Source organism: Microtus pennsylvanicus, chromosome 11 (assembly GCF_037038515.1).
Source record: "Microtus pennsylvanicus isolate mMicPen1 chromosome 11, mMicPen1.hap1, whole genome shotgun sequence".
NCBI classification, from domain to species: Eukaryota; Metazoa; Chordata; class Mammalia; order Rodentia; family Cricetidae; genus Microtus; species Microtus pennsylvanicus.
In genome coordinates, this window is record NC_134589.1 from 41,043,994 (window position 1) to 41,068,243 (window position 24,250).

Genomic DNA, 24,250 nt, shown 5'->3' on the forward strand with positions numbered 1-24,250 from the left:
ATTTGATCATGATTTTGGTTTAGGAAATCAGAAGCCTTGTGTTCTCACTGCCTTCAGGATGCTCAGAGGAGCAGAAGCCTGTAAAACTGAAGAACTCTTAACTGCTCGTAAACCCCTGTTAAGGGCAGAGTTCTAACTTTCTTTTTTTTTTTTTTTTCTTTTTTTTTCTTTTTCTTTTTATTTATTTATTTATTTATTTATTAAAGATTTCTGTCTCTTCCCCGCCACCGCCTCCCATTTCCCTCCCCCTCCCCCAATTAAGTCTCCCCCCAGCCCGAAAAGCAATCAGGGTTCCCTGTCCTGTGGGAAGTCCAGGGAACCCCCACCTCCATCCAGGTCTAGTAAGTTGAGCATCCAACCTGCCTAGGCTCCCACAAAGCCAGTGCGTGCAGTAGGATCAGAAACCCATTGCCATTGTTCTTGAGTTCTCAGTAGTCCTCATTGTCCACTATGTTCAGAGAGTCCGGTTTTATCCCAGACTTTTCCAGACCCAGGCCAGCTGGCCTTGGTGAGTTCCCAATAGAACATCCCCATTGTTTCAGTGTGTGGGTGCACCCCTCGCGGTCCTGAGTTCCATGCTCGTGCTCTCTCTCCTTCTGCTCCTGATTTGGACCTTGAGATTTCAGTCCTGTGCTCCAATTTGGGTCTCTGTCTCTGTCTCCTTTCATCGCTTGCTGAAGGTTAATATTCAGGAGGATGCCTATATGTTTTTCTTTGGGTTCTCCTTATTTAGCTTTTCTAGGATCACTAATTATAAGCTCAATGTCCTTGGTTTATGGCTAGAAACCAAATATGAGTGAGTACATCCCCAGAGTTCTAACTTTCAAAGTGATCGACAGTGGCCTGCCTTCTCCTCTCCATAAGTCAGTCTAGGGATATGACTCACCACGCCCTTTCTTTTCTTTAATGAGAAATACAATGCAGGATCTTAAAAAATGCTTTTATATGGCTTTAAAGTTTAATAACTTGGATTATAGGCAGTATAGAAAAGAACCTAAGTAGCATTTTTATAGCTGTCTGACGACTGGATAGTCAGCAGCTCTTAGCACTTTTCTGGACTCTTCCTAATGCACGTAGTTGGCCACTTGGACGTCATTTTGTAAAAATGAGCAACAGTAGAACATCAATATCTTGAGTCTGTAAAACAAAAATCTTCATTTTCAAACTCACAATCAAGAGTCTGACAAATGGCATTTAAGAAATAAATGTAGGGGCTAGGGAAATAGCTCTGTGTAAAGTACTTGCCGTGCAAACATGAGGACCGGAGTTCGACCCTCACAGCCCATATACAAAAGTCAAGTGTGGTAGCATGTGCTTGTAACCCTAGCACCGATGAGGCAGGAGTCCTACTGGCCAGCCTAGCCGGAGAGATAATTCAGTGGATAAAGGCTCTTGCTACCAAGTCTGATGGCCTGAGACCTATCTCCAGAATCCATGTAAAGGTGGAAGGAGAGAGCCGGGTGATGGTGGTGTTGTATGCCTTTAATCCCAGCACTTGGGAGGCAGAGGCAAGTAGATCTCTGTGAGTTTGAGGCCGGCCTGGTCTACAGAGCTAGTTCCAGGACAGCCAGGGCTGTTACAGAGAGAAACCCTGTTTGGAGGGTTGCGGGGAGGTGGAAGGAGAGAGAGAACCCACTCCTGCAAACTGCTCTCTGACCTCTCCACATGCATCCCTCAGAATTAATCAGTTGACAAATAGGAAAACAAAAGGGTAGATGGCGCCTGAGGATTGATATCCCAGGGTTGGCCTCTGGCCTCCATATGTTTGTACACACAAACATATACATCAAAAATAATAAAAATAGCCGGGCGATGGTGGCGCACGCCTTTAATCCCAGCACTCGGGAGGCAGAGGTAGGCGGATCTCTGTGAGTTCGAGACCAGCCTGGTCTACAGAGCTAGTTCCAGGACAGGCTCCAAAGCCACAGAGAAACCCTGTCTCGAAAAACAAAAAAAAAAAACAAACAAACAAAAAAAATAATAAAAATAAAAGCAAATGCATCAAATCACTTGTGGATATAGGCAAAGTATAACTGTTTATTTGTAGGTACTTCCTTTGCAATGTAGGCTCACTACAATATACAATTGTATATAGTGATCTTATGTTTAAAAAGAAGACTGTGATAAATTCTGTATCGCTATTAAAGACAAGGAGAAAAATGTCATGGAATTATCTTGCTGGTCCTGAGAGGAAACAGCTCATGGTCAGAAAACTATACTGTATCCAAATTTTAATAAGTGAATGTATTAAATTGTAAAGGTTTAAAAAGTGATGTTCAGACATGGAATAAACTTGTAATTGTGTGCAACACACAGGAAATATATGTTTGCCTTGTATCAAAATTGTATCTAATTTGTAATAATAATAAAACACAGCTTCTAATCAAGGCAGATATTTATGCCTAATTGAACTCAGTTCACACCTTTAATAATTTCCAATAAGTTTATGGGGAAATTGTACTTTTTCATAACACACATCATACCCACATACATACACATATCCATACACTAAGGCATGTACATACACCTGTCACCTGTTGGCATGCACAAGAAAGGGGGAAACAGTTTTTATCACAATGTTTTATTTGTTGTCTAAAACAGTTTCACCTGTAGGACACAGGGCCTTTCCTCTCTCACACTCATAGAGGGTGATAGGACTAGACTCTGGAATTGAGAAGTGACAAAGTGGGGGGTCTGTGAAGAAAAGACTCAGCAAAGACTCCAAAGTTACCCACCGCTCCTGAGTGACCTCGAGCTGATGAAATGAGATAGGTTCTCTGTAAATGTGCGTATATATTGTATGTGTGTTTTCATGTGTACATGGAGATCAGAGGACCTTGTATATGTGGCCTGGGACTTGCCAAGTAGGCTAGGCTGGCAGGCCAGCAAGTCCCAGGGATTTGCCTCCCCTCACTGGGGTGACAAGTGTGCACTGCATCTGGATTCTACATGGGTACTTGGGACTGGGCACAGCCACATTGGCCAGAAATCCCCCCCCTTTTTTTTTGTTTGTTTTTGAGATAAGGTCTCTGTTTTGTAGCTCTGGCTGTCCTAGAACTCCATAAGTAGTCCAGGCTGACCTTGAACTCAGAGAGATCTACCTGCACGCACCAGTACAGCCAGCCAGAGACTGCCTCCTAACATATGTATGAATTTGATTCCCTTTAAGTCCCATGCAAATATCCAGGGACCAAGAATATAAACTGTGGCCGGCAGTGGTCGTGCACGCCTTTACTCTCAGTACTCTGGAGAGTACTGAGTTCAAGGCCAGCCTAGTCTACAGAGTGAGTTCCAGGACAGCCAGGACTATAACACAGAGAAAACCTGTCTCAAAAAAACAAAAAAAAAAAAAAAAAAAACAACCCTACCCATCCTCAATATATATAATGAACTTTTTTTTTCTGCCAACTTTTTGAGACTGGGTTTCAAAAAGATCAGTCTCTGCCGCCCAAGTGCTGGGATTAAAGGCTGCGCCACTGTGTAGTTTTGAAGCCTGTCCTGGAACTCACTTTGTGGACCAGGCTGGCCTTGAACTCACAGAGATCCTCCTGCCTCTGCCTCCCGAGTGCTGGGATTAAAGTGTGTGCCACCACTACCTGACTGTTGTTTTCAATTTTTTTTTTTTGATTTTTCAAGACAGGGTTTCTCTGTAGCTTTGGAGCCTGTAACTAGCTCTTGTAGACCAGGCTGGCCTCGAACTCACAGAGACCCACCTGCCTCTGCCTCCCGAGTGCTGGGATTAAAGGCGTGTGCTACCAGCGCCCAGCTGTTTTCAATTTTTTAAATTATCATTGGTAAACATTTTAGTAAACTATTTAACGAGAATTTGTCAGAAAGGAAGAAACAGAAAAGTAAAGGTAAATGGGAGGAGGCCAAAGGCAAATCTAATTAAACAGCTTTTTTCCCCAAGGAGCTGCCTTGATGCCTTGAGTTTCTGGAGCACAGGAGGCCCCAGTGGAAGGTGCTTGCAGAGAACTCAGCTCTGCACTTCCCAAGTAGCAGCAGGTGTGTAGTTAGCCTGAGCTAACTGCGCTCTTGGTTTTAGTTTGGGGATGGCTCCTACACTGTTGGGAAGCCTTTTTCAGTAACACAGGAAATTGATGGGAAGGGCAGCGACCCCCGTTCTGCACTTACCAGGGCAGTTCAATCCTTCAGCGTCGGTAGTTAACTGGGAAGCAACAGAGGCCAATACTGATCTGGAGAAGGTGGGCACACAGTTGGCTTTCCAGGCCTCATTCATGCAAAGTTACTCAGCTGTTAAACTTCTGAAGTCCCAGGCCTCACCTTGAGCATATATGCTGCTTTCATTTCTCCTCTGGATATGAACTTAACCATGCCCTGTTCTTCAAGATTAAGTTGTTGATGGCCCCGAGGAGGACCTAAAGACTAGGCTTGTTGAGGCAGAGAAAGAGGTCTCTAGTCCTGAGTGAAGGTGTATTGCTGATGTAGCAAGGCTATGTCAAGGACACCAGTCTCAGGGGATAGCAGTGTGCGGATGTAGACAGAGAATATCCACAGCGTTTGCCCCTCCGCCTGTTTACGGCCTGAAGACTGCCCCTACAGAGACTGCGCCTATCTGCGCCTCTTCATTCAGCTGAATCCAATAACTGCACTTCCCTGTTCAACAGTATATAACAAACACTCTGAGCTTATGGAGCAGGGCTGTGGCTTCTCCATGACCATGCGATCCCAGCTTTTCTGTCCTTGAGTTCATGTGTGTGTGTTTTCTTCATTCCCTTGGCAACTGTCAATCCCTAAAGCAGTGCCGAGTGAGGCATGTAGGAGAGCTGGGTGAGTGTACGAGAAGACAGGCCTGTGGGGACACGCACTGAGACTGTCACTCGGGCTGAGCTCCCTAACTACGGGCAACTACCTCCAAAACTGTCCAGGAAGCTTATGTTATGGGAAGAACAATCAGTTTTCACCAACCACTCAGGAAAGGAAAAGGAAGACAGTGCCAATCACCTGCACCAGAACCCATCAACCCACCACTTCCAGTTCTTTCCTTCTCCCACCAGACCCAGACAAAACAGTTCCATGGCAGCTCTTGTAGTCACTTCCTGAGTAACCAATGGCTTTAAAAAAATCTTTAATGGAATCTGTGCTCAAATAATATGTTACAACAAAAATATACAGAATGTACACAATACAAAAATATTTAGAAACCAACATTGCGGCTAGTGGATTGGTTTTCACTTACTTAGTCCTTGGAGGGCAGCTCACTGTCAGGCAGTATTTAAGGCAGAGGAGAGTCAACACTTTGCAGCCAGCCCTGGGAAGCACACAGCACTGGGAAATCCTCATTATCTGCAAACTGAATTGGACACTCGAGGAAGATCTGGGTTCGGTGAGCAGTACCTCCACTGATGCTCTAGGCAAGAATGGTTCGCTTGGAAACAGCGTCAAAAGAGGCCCATTAGGGGGCTTCTCCTAATTAAAAAACGAGTGACGAATGGTGCCATTAAAGTGAAATTTCTCTTCTTTGAAGGCCTGCTTTCCCTTCCCTGGCTTCCATGACTCCTCTCCCCTTTAAAAGCAAGGGAGTCCACATAGTTGTTGTCTGGGGATTCCCCAGCCTCTGAGGCCAACCTACTGCCTGAAGAATGACAGTACCCCGAGTCCCGCCCTGCTGGCGGCCACACTGGAGGGGTCCGGGTGAGGGACTCAGGAGAAAGGAGACCAGCTGGGGAAAGTTGCTGGAGTGGTGAGGGGATCCAGGAGCAGTTCCCATCCTCCTGACTTCCCATGTCTGTGGTTCCTCAGCCTGGACTCCCAGGAGCTGAGAGTCCCGAAGCCGATATAAAGGTCATTTGTCTCACAGTCTCCACTCAGGGCTTCCAGAAGCTCCTAGTGCCAGCCTGAGCAGACTGTCTTGGAGGGGCAGAGGCACAGCGTGTCTTGCCAAACTCCTGAGGCTGCTGGGATGTGGGTAGCACAAAGCTATTCCCTCAGTCTCACTTCCAACTTCCCTCCAGATCTAATCATCTAAGTCTACAGCTGCTCTCGACCCTGGGCACTCACCCAGGCTCCCAGGAGCTCTTCTCTGGGGCAAGGTCTTCACCAAAATATCTTTTACTATAGCTTCCTTGTTGAGATGGCCATGGTATCACTGTCCTAGGTTTTCTTTCATTCCAAAGACTTTATTCTACAGGAGGCAGAACAGACATGAAGCTACCCCAGAGGGAACCGGAACACAGCTGGCATATCCTCCCAAAGGTCCTGGTGGGGCTCTGGTCTTCCCTCTAGCAGGGACAATTTTTCCGCTGGTCAGTGATGCTTAGGAGGTGTGTGGGAAGGCCAGATGGGAAAGAGGGGCTTGAATTATGCAAAAAGCAAGGCCACTGAACAAACACACTGAGCATGCCCATTCCAGCAATCCCTTACAGACACCCTTGAGTACATTGTCCTCCACTGCCTCCCTCTGCAGGGTCTGACTTGCCTGACATTGCACACGCGCTCGTGTACACACACACACAACACACCCCAAAACCCTGTCTCCACACCCAAAAGAGAGGCACAAAGTAGGGCAAGGGCAGTAGAGAGGAAGAAAAGACCCCAAAGTCCAGATGGGGCACGGATGCAGGATGATGGTGTGATATGCCAGCATTCAGGAATACAGGCAGGAAGAGGGAAAATTGGTCCTGGGCCTTTCCCAAGGGGAACCTGGGATGAACTTCAGTGCCCCAGGCACGGGCCCTCTCATAGATCCCCAGGAAAAGAATATAGAACATCTCCCCGCCCTAGGGGCCATGCTATTGCACCCACTGACAGGATCTGAGCCTGGGGTGCTCTGGGCTCCCCCAGATTCAAAGCATCTACTGCCAGAGCACCAGACCATGAGCTGCAGGGAGGACATGACTGAGCCTCCAGTTACCTCCTGGCTGGGGAAGGCATGCCTGGCTGCGGCTGCCCTCAGAACTTCTGTGTCCCAGTGTCTCTCCAAGTGAAAGACCAGGAAGAAGGCTACTTGTGGCAGTGAGAGGGGAGCACGTGGATCAGCTACTCCCATCCTACCCCAGACTTTCCCCCACCCCAGCTCAACTTAGGAAAACGGCAGCTGCATCCATCTCCTCCCCCACCCTTCCACACTGAAACACATACATCCCCGAGTCTCCTGCTCCCCCGGTCTCGCTGAATTGGTGATGAAAATCAGATGCAGGTACTTCCTCTGGATGCTTCTGCTTCTTCCCTTCCCTGCCTCGGTCCTCCAGTCTCCTAAGGGGGTGGTGGCAGCTTCAAGTCCAGTAGTGTATAGGCAAAGATGTTCCAGAAGACAGCAAACAACACGAAGATGGTATACATGGTCACAAAAATCCACCACAGCGACTGGTCCTGCAGTCTCTGCTCATAGTTCCTTAGGACCACCACACCCAGGGTGATGCCCACGGCCACGCCACCCAAGTGCGCCACGAAGCTTGGGTGGGGGCATGGGGGATAAGCCGATGGGTGGAAGCGGAGCCACACGGCCCTCCCGAACTCCATACTCACTGCAAGGGGAGGAGACAGAGAGACATCACAGCAGGGTCCTGGGCAGGAGCTGAGGAGAGGCCAGGCACACCGGCCACCCAGTCACCCATTCACTCGTTCACTGTCATGAGACCAAATGCAGTCATCAAGGAGACAAGACTATCCCAAGAGCCCACAGGGCTTGGCAATAAATCAACAATTAATTACATTCGCAAGACAATTTCATTAAGAGCTACAGACATGAGGCAAAAAGAGACAATATAAAATCCATGCTGGGCACAAGACGGGGCATTCTTTGGGGAGTGAGACAGGGCTTCTCAAGAGAAAATGTCTGAACCGTTATCTGAACGTTGAGAGGGCCTTTGCTAGCAGACCCTAAGGAAGGCGCATCTCCTTGGCTACGTTGCACCCCGGGGACATTTCTTCCTCTGTCCAGTGGCATAAAGGCTTCAAGAGTAGAACATGGCCAACAGCTCCCGCACACTCTGAAAACCCCACAGTGTTTCATGTGCTACCTAGAAGTCCCCAGAAACCATGAGAGCCGGTGCCTCTCAGGAGACGGAGATGGAGAGGGAGCGAGGGTAAAGGAGGAATTAAACTAAAAGTCTGAACTCCACTTTCACCAACACATCTTAGGATGTCTCCCTTAACCAACTCCTGCACGTCACCAACTATGGCTCAATCCTTCCCTTTGTGGACTTGCTAAGTCAGCCAGTCAAAAAGGGATATTGTATCTTGTAAAGGAAAAATGCTGGGCAATAGTGCCACCCCATTTCCCAAGGGGCAGGGAAAGGACTTTCTTTCTCCCTCCTACCTTTCCTCCCTTCCTGCTTTCCTTTCTCTTTTCGACCTGAGGCCTCACAATGAAGTCTGGGATATCCTGAAACTCACTGTGGACAAGGACGTCTTAAATTCACAGAGCTCTGTCTCCCTGAGCGCTGTGATTAAAGGTGTGCACCATCGAGTCTGGTTGAAAGCAGGTATTCTTTTTTTGTTTCAATTTTTTTGTTTTCTTGAGACAGGGTTTCTCTGTGTAGCCCTGGCTGTCTTGGAACTCACTCTGTAGAACAGGCTGGTCTCACACTTAGAAATCTGCCTGCCTCTGCCTCCCAAGTGCTGAGATTAAATGCATGTACCCATTTAAAAAAATTATATATATAATGTTCATTGGTGTTTTGCCCACAAGTATGTCTATGTGAGGGTATCAGATCCCCTGGATCAAGAGTTACAGACAGTTGTGAGCTATCATGTGGGTGCTGGGAATTGAACCTTGGTCCTCTGGAAGAGTAGCAAACACTCTTAACCACTGAGCCATCTCTTCAGACCCTGAGAGAGTAGGAATTCTTAGCTTTATTTTCCAGACTGGGAGGGAAAGAAAAGCAAACCTGACAGATTAAAAGACCGATCTCTGAGGGGACTGTTTCACCACACGCATTTCATCAGTGTGTCGCCCAGGAACCTCCTTCCCTTTAGAGACTGACAGCGAGATGTCTTCAGAGGGCCCTGCAACCCCACAGCCAGCCAGCAGAGGGTGGAAAAGGAGCAGTAGGGCCGTGCTCTAGAGAGACCCCAGCCAGGTGGTGCTTCCCTGCTTTGTTTGCTGGGTCTGGGGCCAATAAAGGAAAAGGCTGTAAAAGATGATGGTTCCTCTCCCACCTCTTCACCACCTTCTAGGAATTTTAAAAAGCTTTCCTTATGTATTTTTGGTATATGGGCACTTTGTCTACATGTACATCTGCACACCGAAAGACGGCACCAGACATTTGTGACCTGCCATGTGGGTGCTGGGAATTGAACTCAGGACCTTTGAAAGACCAGTGAGTACTCTTAACCACTGAACCATCTCTCCAGCCGCAGCTTTTATAATGTTTACAATGGGTTTTATTTAAAAACAAACAAACAAAAAAGATAAGACCAAGAAGAGGCTCCTGGTGGGCCGGGCTGTCTTGACTTTCCAAAGGCCTAACGTCAGAGGTGGGGACTGTGGAGGTGATATTAAGGTGAGCGTTCACAGGTCTGACTCCATCAGGGTTTGTTCTGCTTATGTCTTCCTCTTACCATACAGCAGGTATGGCCCAGGCTGAGAAACCCTTGTGGCCCCTGTCCAGCCTGGCTAGACTGCAGAGCGTTAGTAATGACGTATTTCAATATTCTGGGCATACTTCCTTCGAGCTGGAGATCTTAGCACTCTCTGAAGCTCAAGTGTACACTTATGAATTAAACCCAATCCTATGCTCCCCATACATAGGTTTTGGAAAGTAAAGGAGAAGGTGTTCTTTCCTCCTCTTTCTCTTTACATTAAAGGATGAGCCCTGAGGCTTCAGGTCTCATTAGCCTTTCACTCTGTGTGTGTGTGTGTGTGTGTGTGTGTGCGCGCGCGCGCGCGCGCGCGCGCGTGCACCCTATACATACACATATGGTGGACAGAAGACATTACATGCCCTCCTCTATTGCTCTCCACCTTACTTTTAAAAACTCGTGTATGAGTGTTTTGCCTACATGTGTGTATGTGTATTGTGTGCTTGCCTGGTACCTGTGGATGCCAGAAGAGGGTGTCATATCCCTGGAACTAGAGTTACAGTTGTGAGCCAGGCGGATGCTTGAAACTGAACCCAGGTCCTCTGAAAGAGTAGCAAGTGCTCTTAACCCTGAGCCATCTCTCCAGTCCTTCCATCCTGTATTTTAAAGAAGGGGTCTCTGAACCTGAAGCTTGCAGCTCACTGGTTAGGATGAGCTGGCCAGCCAGTGAGCTCCTGGGAGCTTCCTCTGTCTAGCCCCAGTGCTAGGGTTATGGGCATGTGTACCATGCTCGGTTTTTTTTGTGGGCGTGGTAGGGCGAACTCAGAGCCACAGGCTGTTATAGCAAGGGCTCCTAATCACCAAGCCATCTCTCCAACCCCTCAATCTATTTTTCTCCATCATAATGCAGCTAATTTCCTATCTGGAACATCCTTCAGGATCTCTCCTCTTGGGAGCCTGCAGTGGCCTTCCAGTGTATGTAAGATGATGTATGTTTCTGCCTTTGCCTAAGCCAGCATCATCTAACTCTTAATTCTTTTTTCTTTTTTTAAATGGTTTTTCAAGACAGGGTTTCTCTGTGTGCTGGAACTCACTCTGTGGACCAAGCTGGCCTTGAACTCACAGAGAGCCACCTGTCTCTGCCTCCCTAGTGCTGGGATTAAAGGCGTGCACCACCACCGCCTGGCATTCATCATCTAACTCTTGAGATTTAGATTGGCTTCATTTCTTGTCACAACTATACGCAGTCCCAAGCTCCAATTTTCCCTGCCAACATCTTTTGCCTACCACGTCCTTTATTCCTATGGTACCTCGGCCAGACATACCACTCCCCACTTTTTGGGGCAGAGTCTCACTGTATGTAGTTGGCCTGGAATTGGTCATGTAGACCAGGCTGGCCTTGAACCCACAGAATTCCTCCTGCCTTGGCCTACCAAGTGCTAGGTTAAAGGTGTGCACCTTCGAGTTTAAGATACACTCTCCTGTGTTTGATCGGCTGCTGAGACCTACTTGTCTTTATGTCCAGGCCTCTCAGTCAGTAGAATGGACCTGCCCTGACTAGGGTCCCGGAACAAACTGAGCAAAGGAGCCACTACAGTTTGTAACAGTTCTCTTGGGGCTGGAGAGCTAGCGTAGCAGTTAAGAGCAATGGCTGCTCTTCATAGGACCTAGGTCTGACTCCAAGCACCCACATGGCGGCTCACAACTGCCTCTAACTTGTTCCAGGGGAGCTGATGCTCTCTTCTGGCCTCCCTGGGCAGTGCATACAGATGGTACACAGACAACGATGAAGACAAAACACCCATGCACATGAAAATGAATAAATAAAATATTTAAAAAATCCAACCCTCTTGCCCTAGCTTCCCAAAGTGCTAGGATTATAGACATGTGTCACACCACTGAGCAAGACTACAAGTTTGTTTAAAAAAAAAAAGATTCTTTGTTCTTATTTTACGTGTACGGGGATTTTGTTTGCAATGTATGTTTACGCACCAAGCATGTGCATTGCCCACAGGGACAAAAAAGAGGCTTTGGATTCCCTGGAACTGAAGTTACAAACAGTTGTGAAGTGCTGTGTGTTGGTACTGGGAGCAAAACCCAGGTCCTTTGCGACAGCAGTAAGTGGTCTTTTTTTTTTTTCTTTAAAAAAAAGATGTGTTTATTTATTATGTATACCAGTGTTCTGCCTGCATGCCTGAAGGCCAGAAGAGGGCACCAGATCTCATTTTAGATGGTTGTGGTTGCTAGGAATTGAAGTGAGGACTTCTGGAAGAACAGCCAGTGCTCCTAATCTCTGAGTCATCTTTCCAGCCTTCTCCGTATCTCTACCTGCAAATTTAACTGTGCATGCACACACAATAGACACATATCCTAAAAGGTCAAGTTCACAACCCAAAACGTCATGCAGCTATTTCTCTTGATCCCACTGGTCACTGGGTACTTTTCTGTTTGCATACTTTATGTCTATAAAAAGTTTAAGAAGTGGAGTTGGAGAGATGAGATGGTTCAGTGGTCATTGGTACTTGTGTTGGACGATGGTGATACAAGCCTTTAATCCCAGCACTTGGGAGGCAGAGGCAGGCGGATCTCTGTGAGTTTGAGGTTAGCCTGGTTTACAGAGCGAGTTCCAGGACAGCCAGGGCTGCAGAGCTACAGAGAAACCCTGTCCGAGGGGCAGGGGGACCACCAAAACAAGACATAAAGGGTCTGGATGATGTGGTTCAGTTGGTACAGTGCTTGCCTAGCATGCAGAGTCTAGCTCCACATAAAAATCAGCGTGGTGCCAGGCAGTGGTGGCGCACACCTTTAATCCCAGCATTCGAGAGGGAGAAGATGGCAGATCTTTGTAAATTTGAGTCCAGACTGGTCTATATAGCGAGATCCAGGACAGGCTCCAAAGGTACACAGAGAGACCCTGTCTCGAAAAACAAAAAACAAACACAAAAACAAAAACCAAATCAAACAAAAAACTGTGGTGACGCGTGTGTCTTAATCCCAGAAAGCAGATAAAAAATTCAAAGTCATCCTTGCCCATTTAGTGAGTTCAAGGCCAACATGGGCTACACAGATGCGGTCTCAAAAAGCAAAACAACAAAAGATCGGGAAGGATCAAGCAGGGTAAAGAGAAAGACTTTCTTGGGGTGCCCCTCTTTTGGACATAGGACTGACATGCCCCACCTTTTCTGGTTTATCACAGGCTCCTGGAAGGCAAGGGCAGGGGTCTCTCTGTGGCCCCGCGCACCCACCCCATCTCCCTCCATCTCCCCACACAGCGGTACTCACTACAGATCAAGGCCACAGCCATCCGCAGCAGCTTGAACTGGCACTTCATGCCTGACCAGTTCTGAAGGAGAGGGAGAGACTCTGTCAGTTTGGGATCAGGCCCCTCCCCTGCAGGTACACAAGAAGCCACTCCGTGAAGTACTGAGTAAGGGCTGGGGCCTAGCATGGCTTAGGGATTTCCAACAATGGTGAATTTATCCTCCTCATGAAAGGTCTTGAGCCACACAGGGCAGAGCGTGTAGAGCCAGCAAGGGAGAATCTCTCTCCCACCTCAGACAGTGAACTCTTTGACAGCATGATTCTTGGCTGTCCCCACAGGTGACAAGAAATGTGGGGCAGGACACCCAGCAAAGTCAAAGTGGAGCCATCGGGGTAAGAAATCGTGCTCAGGAAGCATGAAGAAGGACCCTCACACTCAGGGGTCAAGTGCACTGTTGTCTATTAGCTGAGCCCTTCAGCTGGCTCTCTCTCGCCAGCATGCAGTCACTGCTCTAGTTCAAGACAGGTTTCCATCTCTTATAGGAACAAAATGTAATGACCTGTTGTGTGGGTCATGAGTTCCCCGTCACTGAGATTCCTAATGGGGCTTCAGCACCTGAGGAGTGAGCATCAGGAGGGGGGTGGGCCAGATGGCCTATAAGGAGTCTCTCTCCTGAAAGCCTCTCGAGCAGATAAACGGAACACAATTATTCATCTGACAAAGGATTTTCACTTTACAAAAGACTCCTCCGCAGGGCTCCTTTGAGGGACTCCCCTGCAGGGCGTTCAGAACACAGTTCCGAGTACACAGATGCACACAGACGCGCCTGGGATCTTCCTGGAGCACACTGGCCCTGGCTAAGGTGGCAACTGGGCACAGCCGAGACTTCTGTTCCCTCCCATCTACTCCATCTGTCCCAGTGGTCCAGGCCCTGCTCCACGCGCTCATGGTCCTGAGGTTGTAGAAAACCTTAAACCTTAAACTTCACAGGGGCCCCAAATAGTGGTGACAGTAGAAGAAACATGGCTTGGGGAAACTTCAGAAAAAACACTGTGAACAAGCTGGGGGCTGGAGAGATGGCTCAGTGGTTAAGAGCACTGCCTGCTCTTCCAAAGGTCCTGAGTTCAATTCCCAGCAACCACATGGTGGTTCACAACCACCTGTAATGAGATCTGGTGCCCTCTTCTGGCCTGCGGGCATATATGTGTATACATAATAAATAAATTAATTAAAAAAAAACACATTGTGAACAAGCTTTAACTTGTAGGAGTTTCATTTTTTTTTTCTTTTTTGAGACACGGTTTCTCTGTAGTTTTGGAGCCTGTCCTGGAACTAGCTCTTGTAGATCAGGCCGGCCTCCAACTCACAGAGATCCACCCGCCTCTGCCTCCCGAGTGCTGGGATTAAAGGCTTGCGCCACCAGCACCTGGCTATGTACTATTTAAACAATACCCCTTTGGTAGATTATTTTGCTAATTGCTTTGTAAATCACAAGTGCTTTGTATTCAACGAACTTACATCCTTTCCAATTAGGAGAAGAGGAGGAGGATGAGCTAGTACTTGGAAGACTGGAGGGTGACAGGTTCCAGGGCAGCGTGGGAAACATGCTGAGACCCTTCTTCTTTTGTGCAGTGGGCAGCACACGGCCCCTCTAAAACCAGAATGTCTAACATCTGCTTGCTGAATGTGTTCTATTTAGAAGCAGATGGCAGGGTAACATTGGAACTTCTAGTGTCTCTCAGCACCTTACCAAAGAGACAAGGGACAAAACGGGGGCCAGTGATTCCATGGAGCCAGCGATCCAATCCCTGAAGTGAGCCTCCTGCAACAGGAAGGTGGTGGTAGATAGGATGGCGCTGGCTGCTGCCCGGGAGTATGCGTGCACCTGGTGCCACTAGACTGCACAGTGATGGTTACGATGGGGTGGGAAGGAGGGAGAATGGCAGGAGAGCTTCCTTGGCAAGTATAAGACCCTGGGTTCTATTCCCGGGAGAAAGAAGAAAGAGGGAAGCAGGGAAGGAAGAAGAAAAAGGAAGAAAGGAAAACTTATAAGGAAGTAAACGTTAAACAGAGTTGATAGTGCAGGCCTTTAATCTCAGCACTCAGGGAGACAGATGCAGGTGGAGCTCTGTGAGTTTGAGGCCAGCCTGGTCTACAGAGTGAGTTCCGGGACAGCCAGGGCTACACAGAGAAATCCTGTCTCCAAACAAACAAATAAACAAAATAAATCTAGAGTCCAGGTGACAGTCAGAAGCTCTGCCTTTACTCTAACGCTATTGAGGCCAGATTCACGAGTTTGTTTCCTTTTTTTGACACAGGGTCCAGGTTTCCCAGGCTGGCCTCAAACTCACTCTGTTGCCACAAGATGCCCTCAACCCTATAACCTTCCTGGGATTACAGGTGTGGCTTCCAGCCCATTCATTAGCTTCCTGAGTATGCAAACCTGCCTGGTCCCAGGGGCAAGTTAGTGCTGAAGATTGCCAGGTTGGTCCGATCCAACCCCGTGCATGCACTTTAGGGAAGAAGGTGAGGATCCCGGGTAGCCACTTCAAGATGACAGGAGGGCCGGGCGGTGGTGGCGCACGCCTTAAATCCCAGCACTCGGGAGGCAGAGGCAGGCGGATCTCTGTGAGTTCGAGACCAGCCTGGTCTACAGAGCTAGTTCCAGGACAGGCTCCAAAGCCACAGAGAAACCCTGTCTCGAAAAAAAAAAAAAAAAAAAAAAACAAGATGACAGGAGGTTAACAAGCAGATGGTCCTCCCAGTCCACAGCTCTGCCAACCACCCTCTAAGAGACTGCAAGAAACATTTGGTCTGCCTTTGTTGTCCACCCAGCTGCTCCCAGAGCTGAGGGAATCCCAGTGAATGGTAATCTCCCAGCAGTGAAGGGGTTAAACTAGAAGGTCTTCCAAGGCCACTTCACGACCCATTATTCCCTCAATAACACTGAGAGCACCAGGAGAGCAAAGGCGCCTCACACAGCAGGCCCTGCTGCTGCTAGAAATGTGGAGAACCCAGTCCCCAGGGAGCCAGGCCTTCCAAGGCCCTTTAATTTCATTCTCTCCCACAGCCTTGCGGAGTGAGATGGTGGCGGGGTGAGACAGTGACTCAGCCACTGGGAACAAGTAGGTAACCAGTCGCCTTGATATCATGTTCACCCAACCAATTAAGAGCACTTCCCTAGCATGTGTGCGGCCCTGGGTTCAATGCTCAGTGACACACACACACACACACACACACACACACACACCATGAAATGAAGGCATGACATATAAATCACCCCTGGTCTAACTGTCCTACAGAGGCTGTTCATTTAATTACATAAACCTTATGGCAGAGGGCTTTTTTGTTTTGTTTGTGTTTTTAGCAGTAATCTTTCTTGAGCTTTAGCAACGAAATTCAATTTGCAAAGATTTGGCTCTCAAATATTTTATGAAAGCATCTAACACACAGCAAAGTGTAAGTAAATATCTTGCATATTTAAAAATGGAACTCTGGCTTATGGGCCCCAGCAGCAGGCAATTAATAAATTATTCAATCAGGTAGATCTTTCTATTTCCAGTGTTTAAAATAAGAAGTCTTGATTGAAAGTCTTTTTGGGAGCCAAATCTTTGGTTGAGATATTTTCTGAGTTTAATTATTTGGTGTAAACTGGAATTTATAAAACATTAATATATATAATGCCCTAGCCTTCCAAATGCTAGGATTACAGGTGCATACTACCACAACCACAAGACACACTTTTATATAAAGCAAAATCTCTAATTAACAGCTAGTCCTAAGAACGTAAGTGCTCCACATTTTCCTGAGTTATCCCAGAAGCTTTAAGAACACATTTTCTTGGGTTAAAGAGACGGCTCAGTGGTTAAGAGCACTGGTTGCTCTTCCAGAGAACCTGTGTTAAGTCCTAGCACCCACAGGGCAGCTCACAACTGTCTGTTACTCCAGTTCCAGGGGATCTGACACTCTCATACAGACATGCATACAGGTAAAATACCAACTTACAAAAAATTTTTTTTGATTTCTCTATGAAACATAATTCATACATTAAAAAAAAAAATCACACAGAAGGCAGCCAAGATGCCTCAGTAGGTAAAGGTATCAGCAGCCAAGCCTGAGTTCTGTGCTGGGGAATGACTAGGTGGATAGAATGGACTCCCAAAGTTGTCCTTTGATGTCTACACTTGTACTGTAGCACGTGCGCACATACACACTCCACCCCACGCACAAAATAAAACATAAATGTAATGGTTACACACACAAATGTGCATGCATATGTACACACAGGCGCTCACTGCTGGGTGGCGGCTTACCATGTGGGAAGCATGTTCCAATTGTCCACATCTTCATAACAACCACCTTATGAAAGCAACTGGAGCCCCAAAGATTCACAGACTCAGTCATCAGAAGGTTCTCAAATCTAAGTCTCCTGACTGTCAAATCCACAGTTTTTCTGCCTTTTACTTTAATGAGATACTGTCTAAGGAATAAAGAGTCCACTCTCATTTTGGAAGTAAAGCAGTAGCATATCTACTAGGTTGAAGTATATGCGCTTGCTAACGGTTAATCACTCCCCAACCAAAGAAGTGGTACTTTTTTTTTTAAACAAGGATTCTCTATGTAGCCCTGCCTGTCATGGAACTCTCTATAGACCAGGCTGGCCTTGAACTCACAGAGATCTAGCTGCCTCTGCCTCCCCAGGGCTGGGATTAAAGGAACACACTATTTCAAAGGAGTTGACCTGATATGTCTTAGCAGGGAACTCATCTGGGCAAAGGCAGTCCCTTGATGAGGAGAAACTGACCTTCTTCAGGGTCAAGAAGCACAACTCGCTAGAGTGGACGATTACTGCAAACTCCCAGGTCTGTCAGCTCCCAGGAAGCAGGCAGGGAGCTGCTTTCTCTGGGAAGGCCTACGGTCTGAAATGGGATTGCTCATCTCCATGGCCACAGGCTGCTCGCCAGGCAGAAGTGTAAACTGAACCAAACCATTTGGCAGGTCCCCGGGTACCTGTGGCCAGTCCTTCAGGGTCAAGTGGCCTCTTCTCCCCATGGGAACTTCTGGGGTACCACGATTGCATCTCATGAGCTGGGGAGTGGGCAGATCTTCTTAAAGTCCTGCCTTTTTTTTCTCCTTCCCTGTGCTCTCCTTCCACTGTGCCTGCTCAGCCCCCACCATCCTGTCCCCATCCCTAGCTTGCAGGAATGGGAGGGAGGAGGTCAGTACTTTCTTCTCCAACTGAGAGGAATTGGGGCAGGGGGAGGGTGGAGGAGGCAAGATTCAGAGGAATAGCTGTGTCTGAGGAAAGAGAATGACCCATTTAAGAGGGCCATGTGAGGCTGTGAGGCGGCCCTGTGCACAGAGACCCTTAGCGGTTGTGTGCATAAACAGGAACACAGCCCGAACCCTCACACTCAGATACGATTTCCCACACCCACCTCCAACCTCTCTACTAACACATACTGGAAGTTGCCAGAATTTAGCTCAGTAGCAAATGTAGTCACTCAGTATCTCCCCCCACACACATACACATACTCTTACAACTCACAAAGGCGGGGTGTGTGTGTGTGTGTGTGTGTGTGTGTGGTGAATAGAAGGAGAGGATGGTGTTCAGAGTGAGGCAGGAATTCCAGTCAGGTGTGCTAGGCTGCAATACTCAAGAGGCTGAGGCAGGTGATTGCCACAAGTTTGAGGTCAGCCTGTACTACACAGGGAGTTTCAGGTCAATTTGGGATAGCCCTACCCCCACACCCACCCACCCCCAAAAAAAGGAAGGGAGAGAGGGAGGAAGGGAGGGAGGGAGGGAGGGAGGGAGGGAGGGAGGGAGGGAGGGAGAGAGAGAGAGAGAGAGAAAGAGAGAGAGAAAGAAAGAAAGAGAAGGCAGAAAAGACAGACTCTACACTTGGAAGGCTGAGGTAGGACTGAGTGTCAGGACATCCTAGGCTGGGTCAACAACCTGCTCAACCGAAAAACAAAACCCAGATGAAACCATGGGAGAATGTAGAGACTCCAAAAAACCACCAAGCATCACAATTGCCACGTGGGGGAAAAGTGACAGCAAGCAGAGCTGAGCAGGGTCAGGAGGGGTTCACGGAGAAGCTGTAATCTTTCTGGACTCTCCCCGCCTCCCAAATCTATAGACATCTGAGTATGTCAGGCACAGCAGCATAGATGTGTAACATAGAGAGGCTCCTAGGCCAGTTGGGGCATGCGTGAGGTAGGACAGCTACCGCAGTAGAGATAACTCTATCTCTCTCCAAACTAGACAAGCTTCCTGCTGTGGGGGCTTTAACACGCTGATTTGAAGACCCTGTTTAGTTTGAGTCTACCTAGGTTCTTTGGTAAGGAACGAGGAGTTAAGGTAGTATTTGTTTTAAGTGTTGATTTTCAGTTTTGCTCATTTATTGCATATCACCCCACTTCAGAGGTGTAGAACCCAAGGTAGGAAGCAGCATTTAACCTGGCCCGGGGTACCTTTCAGGAGTGGGCAGCAAGGATTTGGACTGGACTAGGTTGCCTGTCTCCTTGGGTCATGCTCAGACCCTTACCATTGTATTGAAAGAGAATGGAGAGAAAGACAAGGGGGCCCTGACAATGTGAGGGGCTAGGGCAGGGGATGACACCTGGATGGCTGGCAGAAGGTGATCACTCTCACAAGGTCTCTCTTTCTACTTGAGAGTCTGATGACATGACCATGGAGGCTTTCTTACCTAGCAGTGCCTGTGTTAGTGTGCGGTGCGTGTGGAGGGGTTAAACCTGGCGTCCACTGGTTTGGCTAGGATGGCTCGCAAGGGCAAACTCTAGGTGTCTGCCTTCCCAGCACTGGGGTTACAGGAGTGCATTGTGGCCATGCCCAGCTTCTTGTATGACTGCTAGGATCCAAACTAGGGTCCTCACGCTTGTGTGCAAAGCAGTTTACGGACTGGGTTATCTCCTCTTGCTGTGCACAACCTATGACAAAGAATTCTAAAGACCATGTATACTAGTTGACACAAGCTAAAATCATCTGAGAGGAGGGAACTTCAACTGAGAAAAACGCTTCCAGGGGGCTGGAGAGATGGCTCAGTGGTTAAGAGAGCACTGGCTGCTCTTCCGGAGGTCCTGGGTTCAATTCCCAGCAACCACATGGTGGCTCACAACCATCTGTAATGAGATCTGGCGCCCTCCTCTGGCATATGAGCATACATGGAGGCAGAATGTTGTATACATAATAAATAAATCTTAAAAAAAAAAAGAAAAGAAAACGCTTCCATAAGATTGGGTGTAGGTTAGCCAGGGGTGGCGGTGCACACCTTTAATCCCAGCACTCAGAAAGCAGTGGTAGGTGGATCTCTGATTTCGAGGCTAACCCAGCCTATAGAGCCAGTTCCAGGACAGCCAGGGCTACACGAACAAACTTGTCTTAAACTACCCCCCCAAATGGGTGTAGGCAAGACTGTGGGGGCATTTTATTAACTAGTGATTGATGGTGAGGGCCCAGCCCATTGTGGGTGGTGCCATCCTGGGCTGGCACTCCTGGGTTCTATAAGAAAGCAGGCTGAGCAAGTCATAGTGAGCAAGCCAGTAAGGATCACTCCTCCATGGCTCCTGCATCAGCTCCTGCCTCCAGGTTTCTGCCCTACTTGAGTTCCTGTGCTAACGTCCTTCACAGACAAACAGTAACATGGAAATGGAAGCCAAACAAACCCTTTCCTTCCCAAGTTGCTTTTGGTCATGGTGTTTCATCTCAGCAATGGTGACCCTAACTAAGACACCAGTGGTCAGATCTGAACCATTTTTGAGGGAACAGGCAGAGTAGGGAGACAGGCACACCTGTGGGCTAAGCCCGGCTGGAGAAAACAGGAGCCCATCTGGGAAGGACACGGATGAAAGGGGTCTGCAGAGAAAGATGCAGCTATGAACCATGCTCCAGCCAGGGGGGCGGGGGGGGCACCCGACAGTTCCCGGGCTGAGAGAGCGATGGGGACTAACATCCAAGCTCAGTGATGATAGAGGACGGACAGGGCAGATCCACAGGGAACAGGGGCTGCTCACCATGACAATGTTGGCTAAGTGGGCAGAGACGAGCGCATACACCCCTCCGGAAGAGCCCACAACGGGTGCGGTCATGTCAGCCACAGACACAGCCAAGGAGCCTGGCACAGAGAGAGTGAAAACCATCAAGAATGTCGGACTCACCATGCAGCCCAGCCCTGGCCCTTGCCTTCTGCCACTAGAGCAGAACTACTCCACAGCAGGCTCCGGCTCCTCCCCTTTTGACGCGATGCTGCCTCATGTACGATGAATGAACCCCTCCCTCCGTTCAGCTTTCTCATTTTACTGATGGGAAACCAAGATTCAAAGGAGAAGTCTGACTGGCCCCAAGTGGGTCTGATTCTAAAGCCGCCCACAGCGGACGGAAGGTGTCCACTCGGGGTAGGCGGTGTACACACCTTTCTCCCTCCTACCCTCAAGGTTCATCTCCATCCTGAAGGCCAACCTTTGAGGCAGGTGCTAACAGACTCCCCACAAACACAAGGAGAGCTCTCATCCCAGCACTGGAACCAGGATTTATTTCAAACCTGTTCTGCCTGACATAAAAATTCTTCTCCAATTAAACCTAGGGTGTTACATAAGTTGGGCAAGCACTCTGTCACAGAGCAATTCCCCAGCCTGAAAGTCATGCTGATCAAAACCCGTGCTCTTGGCCTCAGTGGCAACCACTTCCCACATTACTTCAGAGGTGGCCTCTGCCTCCTTCCGCTTCTCTTTACTCAGCTGAATCTATAAACTTGCTTAGCATCGCCTCCCACACCTCCTGCCCAGCCACGCTAAAGCACAAAAGGTTCACAGGATCTTCCAAGTGGGGCCTCTCTGGAGGGAGAATGTCCTTGAAAAGGCCAGAGAATGATGACATCACACTCTGGGGAGAGGATGATTCTGTGGCTGTTGGTATGTGGGCTGACAAACTTGGGTCCTGGGAGGGAAGCCGGGCAGTGAGGAGATGGGAGATTTATTGTTCTGGTCGCATTTAAGTGTGATCAATGCTTTGGCTTCCAGGGAAGGACACAGGAGACTAAAAATAACTAGGAGGTAGACCCTGGGGCACAGAGGGTGAGTAGCAACTGGCCTGGGTGAGCAAGCAGAAACCTCGGTTGGAAAACGCCTGCAGGCTCAGGAGTCAATTAGCTGCTGGAGAGAGGAGGACAAGGCTGAGAGCCCAAACCTGCAAGTTCTACAAAGGTGGGGGCCCACATCTTAGGAGGAAGTTCCTGAACCAGGACCCAAGACCATCTGGATGGAGACATGGAGAGAGATCCCCATGAGAGCACCATTGACCACCTGCCTCTTGGCACCCCCTTTCCAGGTTCCTGTGACCAATTCTGGCTACGTAATGTCTCAGAAAAAAATTAAACAAGACAAACAAACATCAAGCTGCCATGACCCGAGGACTCACAAGTTTTTCTCCCGCCCATGCGACTGGAAGTCTCCCTTTCCTTTGTCGGGTCTTTTTCCAGCTTTCATTTGGTATCTAACGACTGTCAGATAACTTTCTCCTTTTATTGGCCTACCAATAAAATCCTATTTATGGGTTCAGCCATAAATATCCCAGCAGGGGGTCTTGGGATGGGGTGGGGAATCCCAGGGTAGCAAACGAACAGGCAGCAAGACCTGCATGACAAAAGATTCCCACGCTCTCCTGGCCGCTTGTGAGGGCTGCAGCGCAGGTTAGCAGCAAGGCCAGCTTCCCGAGCCAGCTCCTGGTTAATTACTGTTTGCATTGAGCAAGCCCAGCCTTACCCAGCTGGTCCCTTCCTCTCTCCGCCAGACCCATTTAACTTGGCCTCTTCTCTATGCCCCGGAGCCCTACACTAGGGCCAATGATGCATCAGGAAGCCTCGGGGGACAGAAGGGACCTACGGGGGAAGCCTACATAGCACTGACTTTCCCTCACCCTCCCCGTGGTTAGAGTTTTGACCCTGGGGCCAGGGGCCAGCCAGGAATACTGGGAGAAGCATGGAATGGGGGGATGACTGAGTAGTTGTGCGACCTTAGGCACTGCTCCAAAATTCTTTTGGCTTCAGTATTCACATGTATGAGATGAGGAAGTCTACAACTTCCAACATTCTGAGGAGTAAAACCCCCTTTTCTTGGGCTCCCTAATTCAGTGAACCCTCTGACTGTGAAGGGTGTGGTCGGGGGAGCTCCAAAGTTCTTCACAGACCAGGAATTCAATGGATTCAATTTTTGGATTGCGATATATGTATCTTTTAAAGACAAGCCTTAATTTCTCTATTTTTATTTACATGTAGATCTGTGTGAGGGTGTCAGGTCCCTGGGAACCTGAGTTATAGACAGTTGTGAGTCACCATGTGGGTGCTGGGAACTGAACCCAGGGCCGTTGGAAGAGCAGAGCAGTCAGTGCTCTTAGCCTCTGAGCCATCTCCTCAGCCCCCTAAAGACAGGCCTTCTGTAGCTCAGGTTAACCTTGATCTTGCTGAGATCCTCCCACTCTGCCTCCTGCATGCTGAGATAACAAGCACACACCGCTCTGGTCTCTTTTTATAATCTTATTAACCTTCCGAGACTTTCCTAAGGTCCATGCATCAGCTGGGGCCTGGAGGGACTGGCTAGGACCAAACAATACAGGATCTAAGCATACAGAATAGTAAAGGACATCAAGGAAGACTGTGGACCAGGCAGGATCCCTCGGTAACCTGTTATGAAGCTCATGGCTAACAGGTACATAAGCTCAGGACAAGTCCCGTGAAGGTGGTAGGGATAGAAGCCAGGAGGACAAAGGCAAGCTGGACCGCAACACCTCACCGCTGCACAGCACAGACCAAGGGGCTGGTTCCCAAAACATCTTCTGGGTCCATGCCATCGTGCAGGTGAATTGGTGGCCTCGCTATTAAGGCACGGCAGCTGTGGTTTTAGTCTGAAAAGTTTGAAGGCGGGTGTTCTCCAACAGCTCCTTGGCCATTAGGAAAAACTCAAATTAACACTGGCAGCACATTTACCTCTAAGCGATGTTACTTTATTTATTCATGTATTCTTTCAACTACTCTACAAATATTTATTACCTAACAGGTGCTGAGCTCTAGGGCTGCATATTGACTTCTATAAACTCAGCAATAAGATACTGCTGATATACTTAGGTGCTGTGTTTGTTTCTTTGTATTTGACGTAGCTCAGGGTGGTCTCAAAAATCACCATATAGTCAGGGATGACCTTGACCTCCTCGTCCTCCTGTCTCTACCTCCTAAATGTTGAGATTACAGGTATGTGACCACACGCCCTGGCTTTCAAAGATTCTTAATGCTATGATCTTCAGTGCTGGTCATCGGAGCTGGTACGGTACGCAGGGCTCTACCCTAATTTGATTAATTAGAAGAGTTTATTTCACCTGTCTGAATGGCCTGTACAATGGGAGTGACAGTGAATACCTTATGGACCTTATAAAATTGTGACGTGTATTGGAGATGACACACAAGACCTGTACCACAAGCCTGAACTCTATCT

At 48.3% G+C, this 24,250-nt stretch overlaps 1 protein-coding gene across 3 annotated transcripts in view; it reads right to left on the minus strand.

Annotated features, from left to right (window-relative positions):
- Positions 1 to 5,049: 5,049 nt before the first annotated feature.
- Positions 5,050 to 24,250, minus strand: part of Rhbdl3 (rhomboid like 3) — a 50,302-nt gene continuing 31,101 nt past the window's right edge. For 2 of the 3 annotated variants that reach the window (XM_075991407.1, XM_075991406.1), the window contains 3 exons: positions 20,783 to 20,883; positions 12,769 to 12,829; positions 5,050 to 7,487 (listed from right to left, as the gene is read on the minus strand). In XM_075991407.1, coding sequence (XP_075847522.1) covers positions 7,216 to 7,487; positions 12,769 to 12,829; positions 20,783 to 20,883 — 434 coding nt within the window. In that variant the 3' untranslated portion in view covers positions 5,050 to 7,215. Of the gene's footprint in view, positions 7,488 to 12,284; positions 12,401 to 12,768; positions 12,830 to 20,782; positions 20,884 to 24,250 lie in introns of those variants that run through there. The other variant, XM_075991408.1, reaches the window with a different exon arrangement.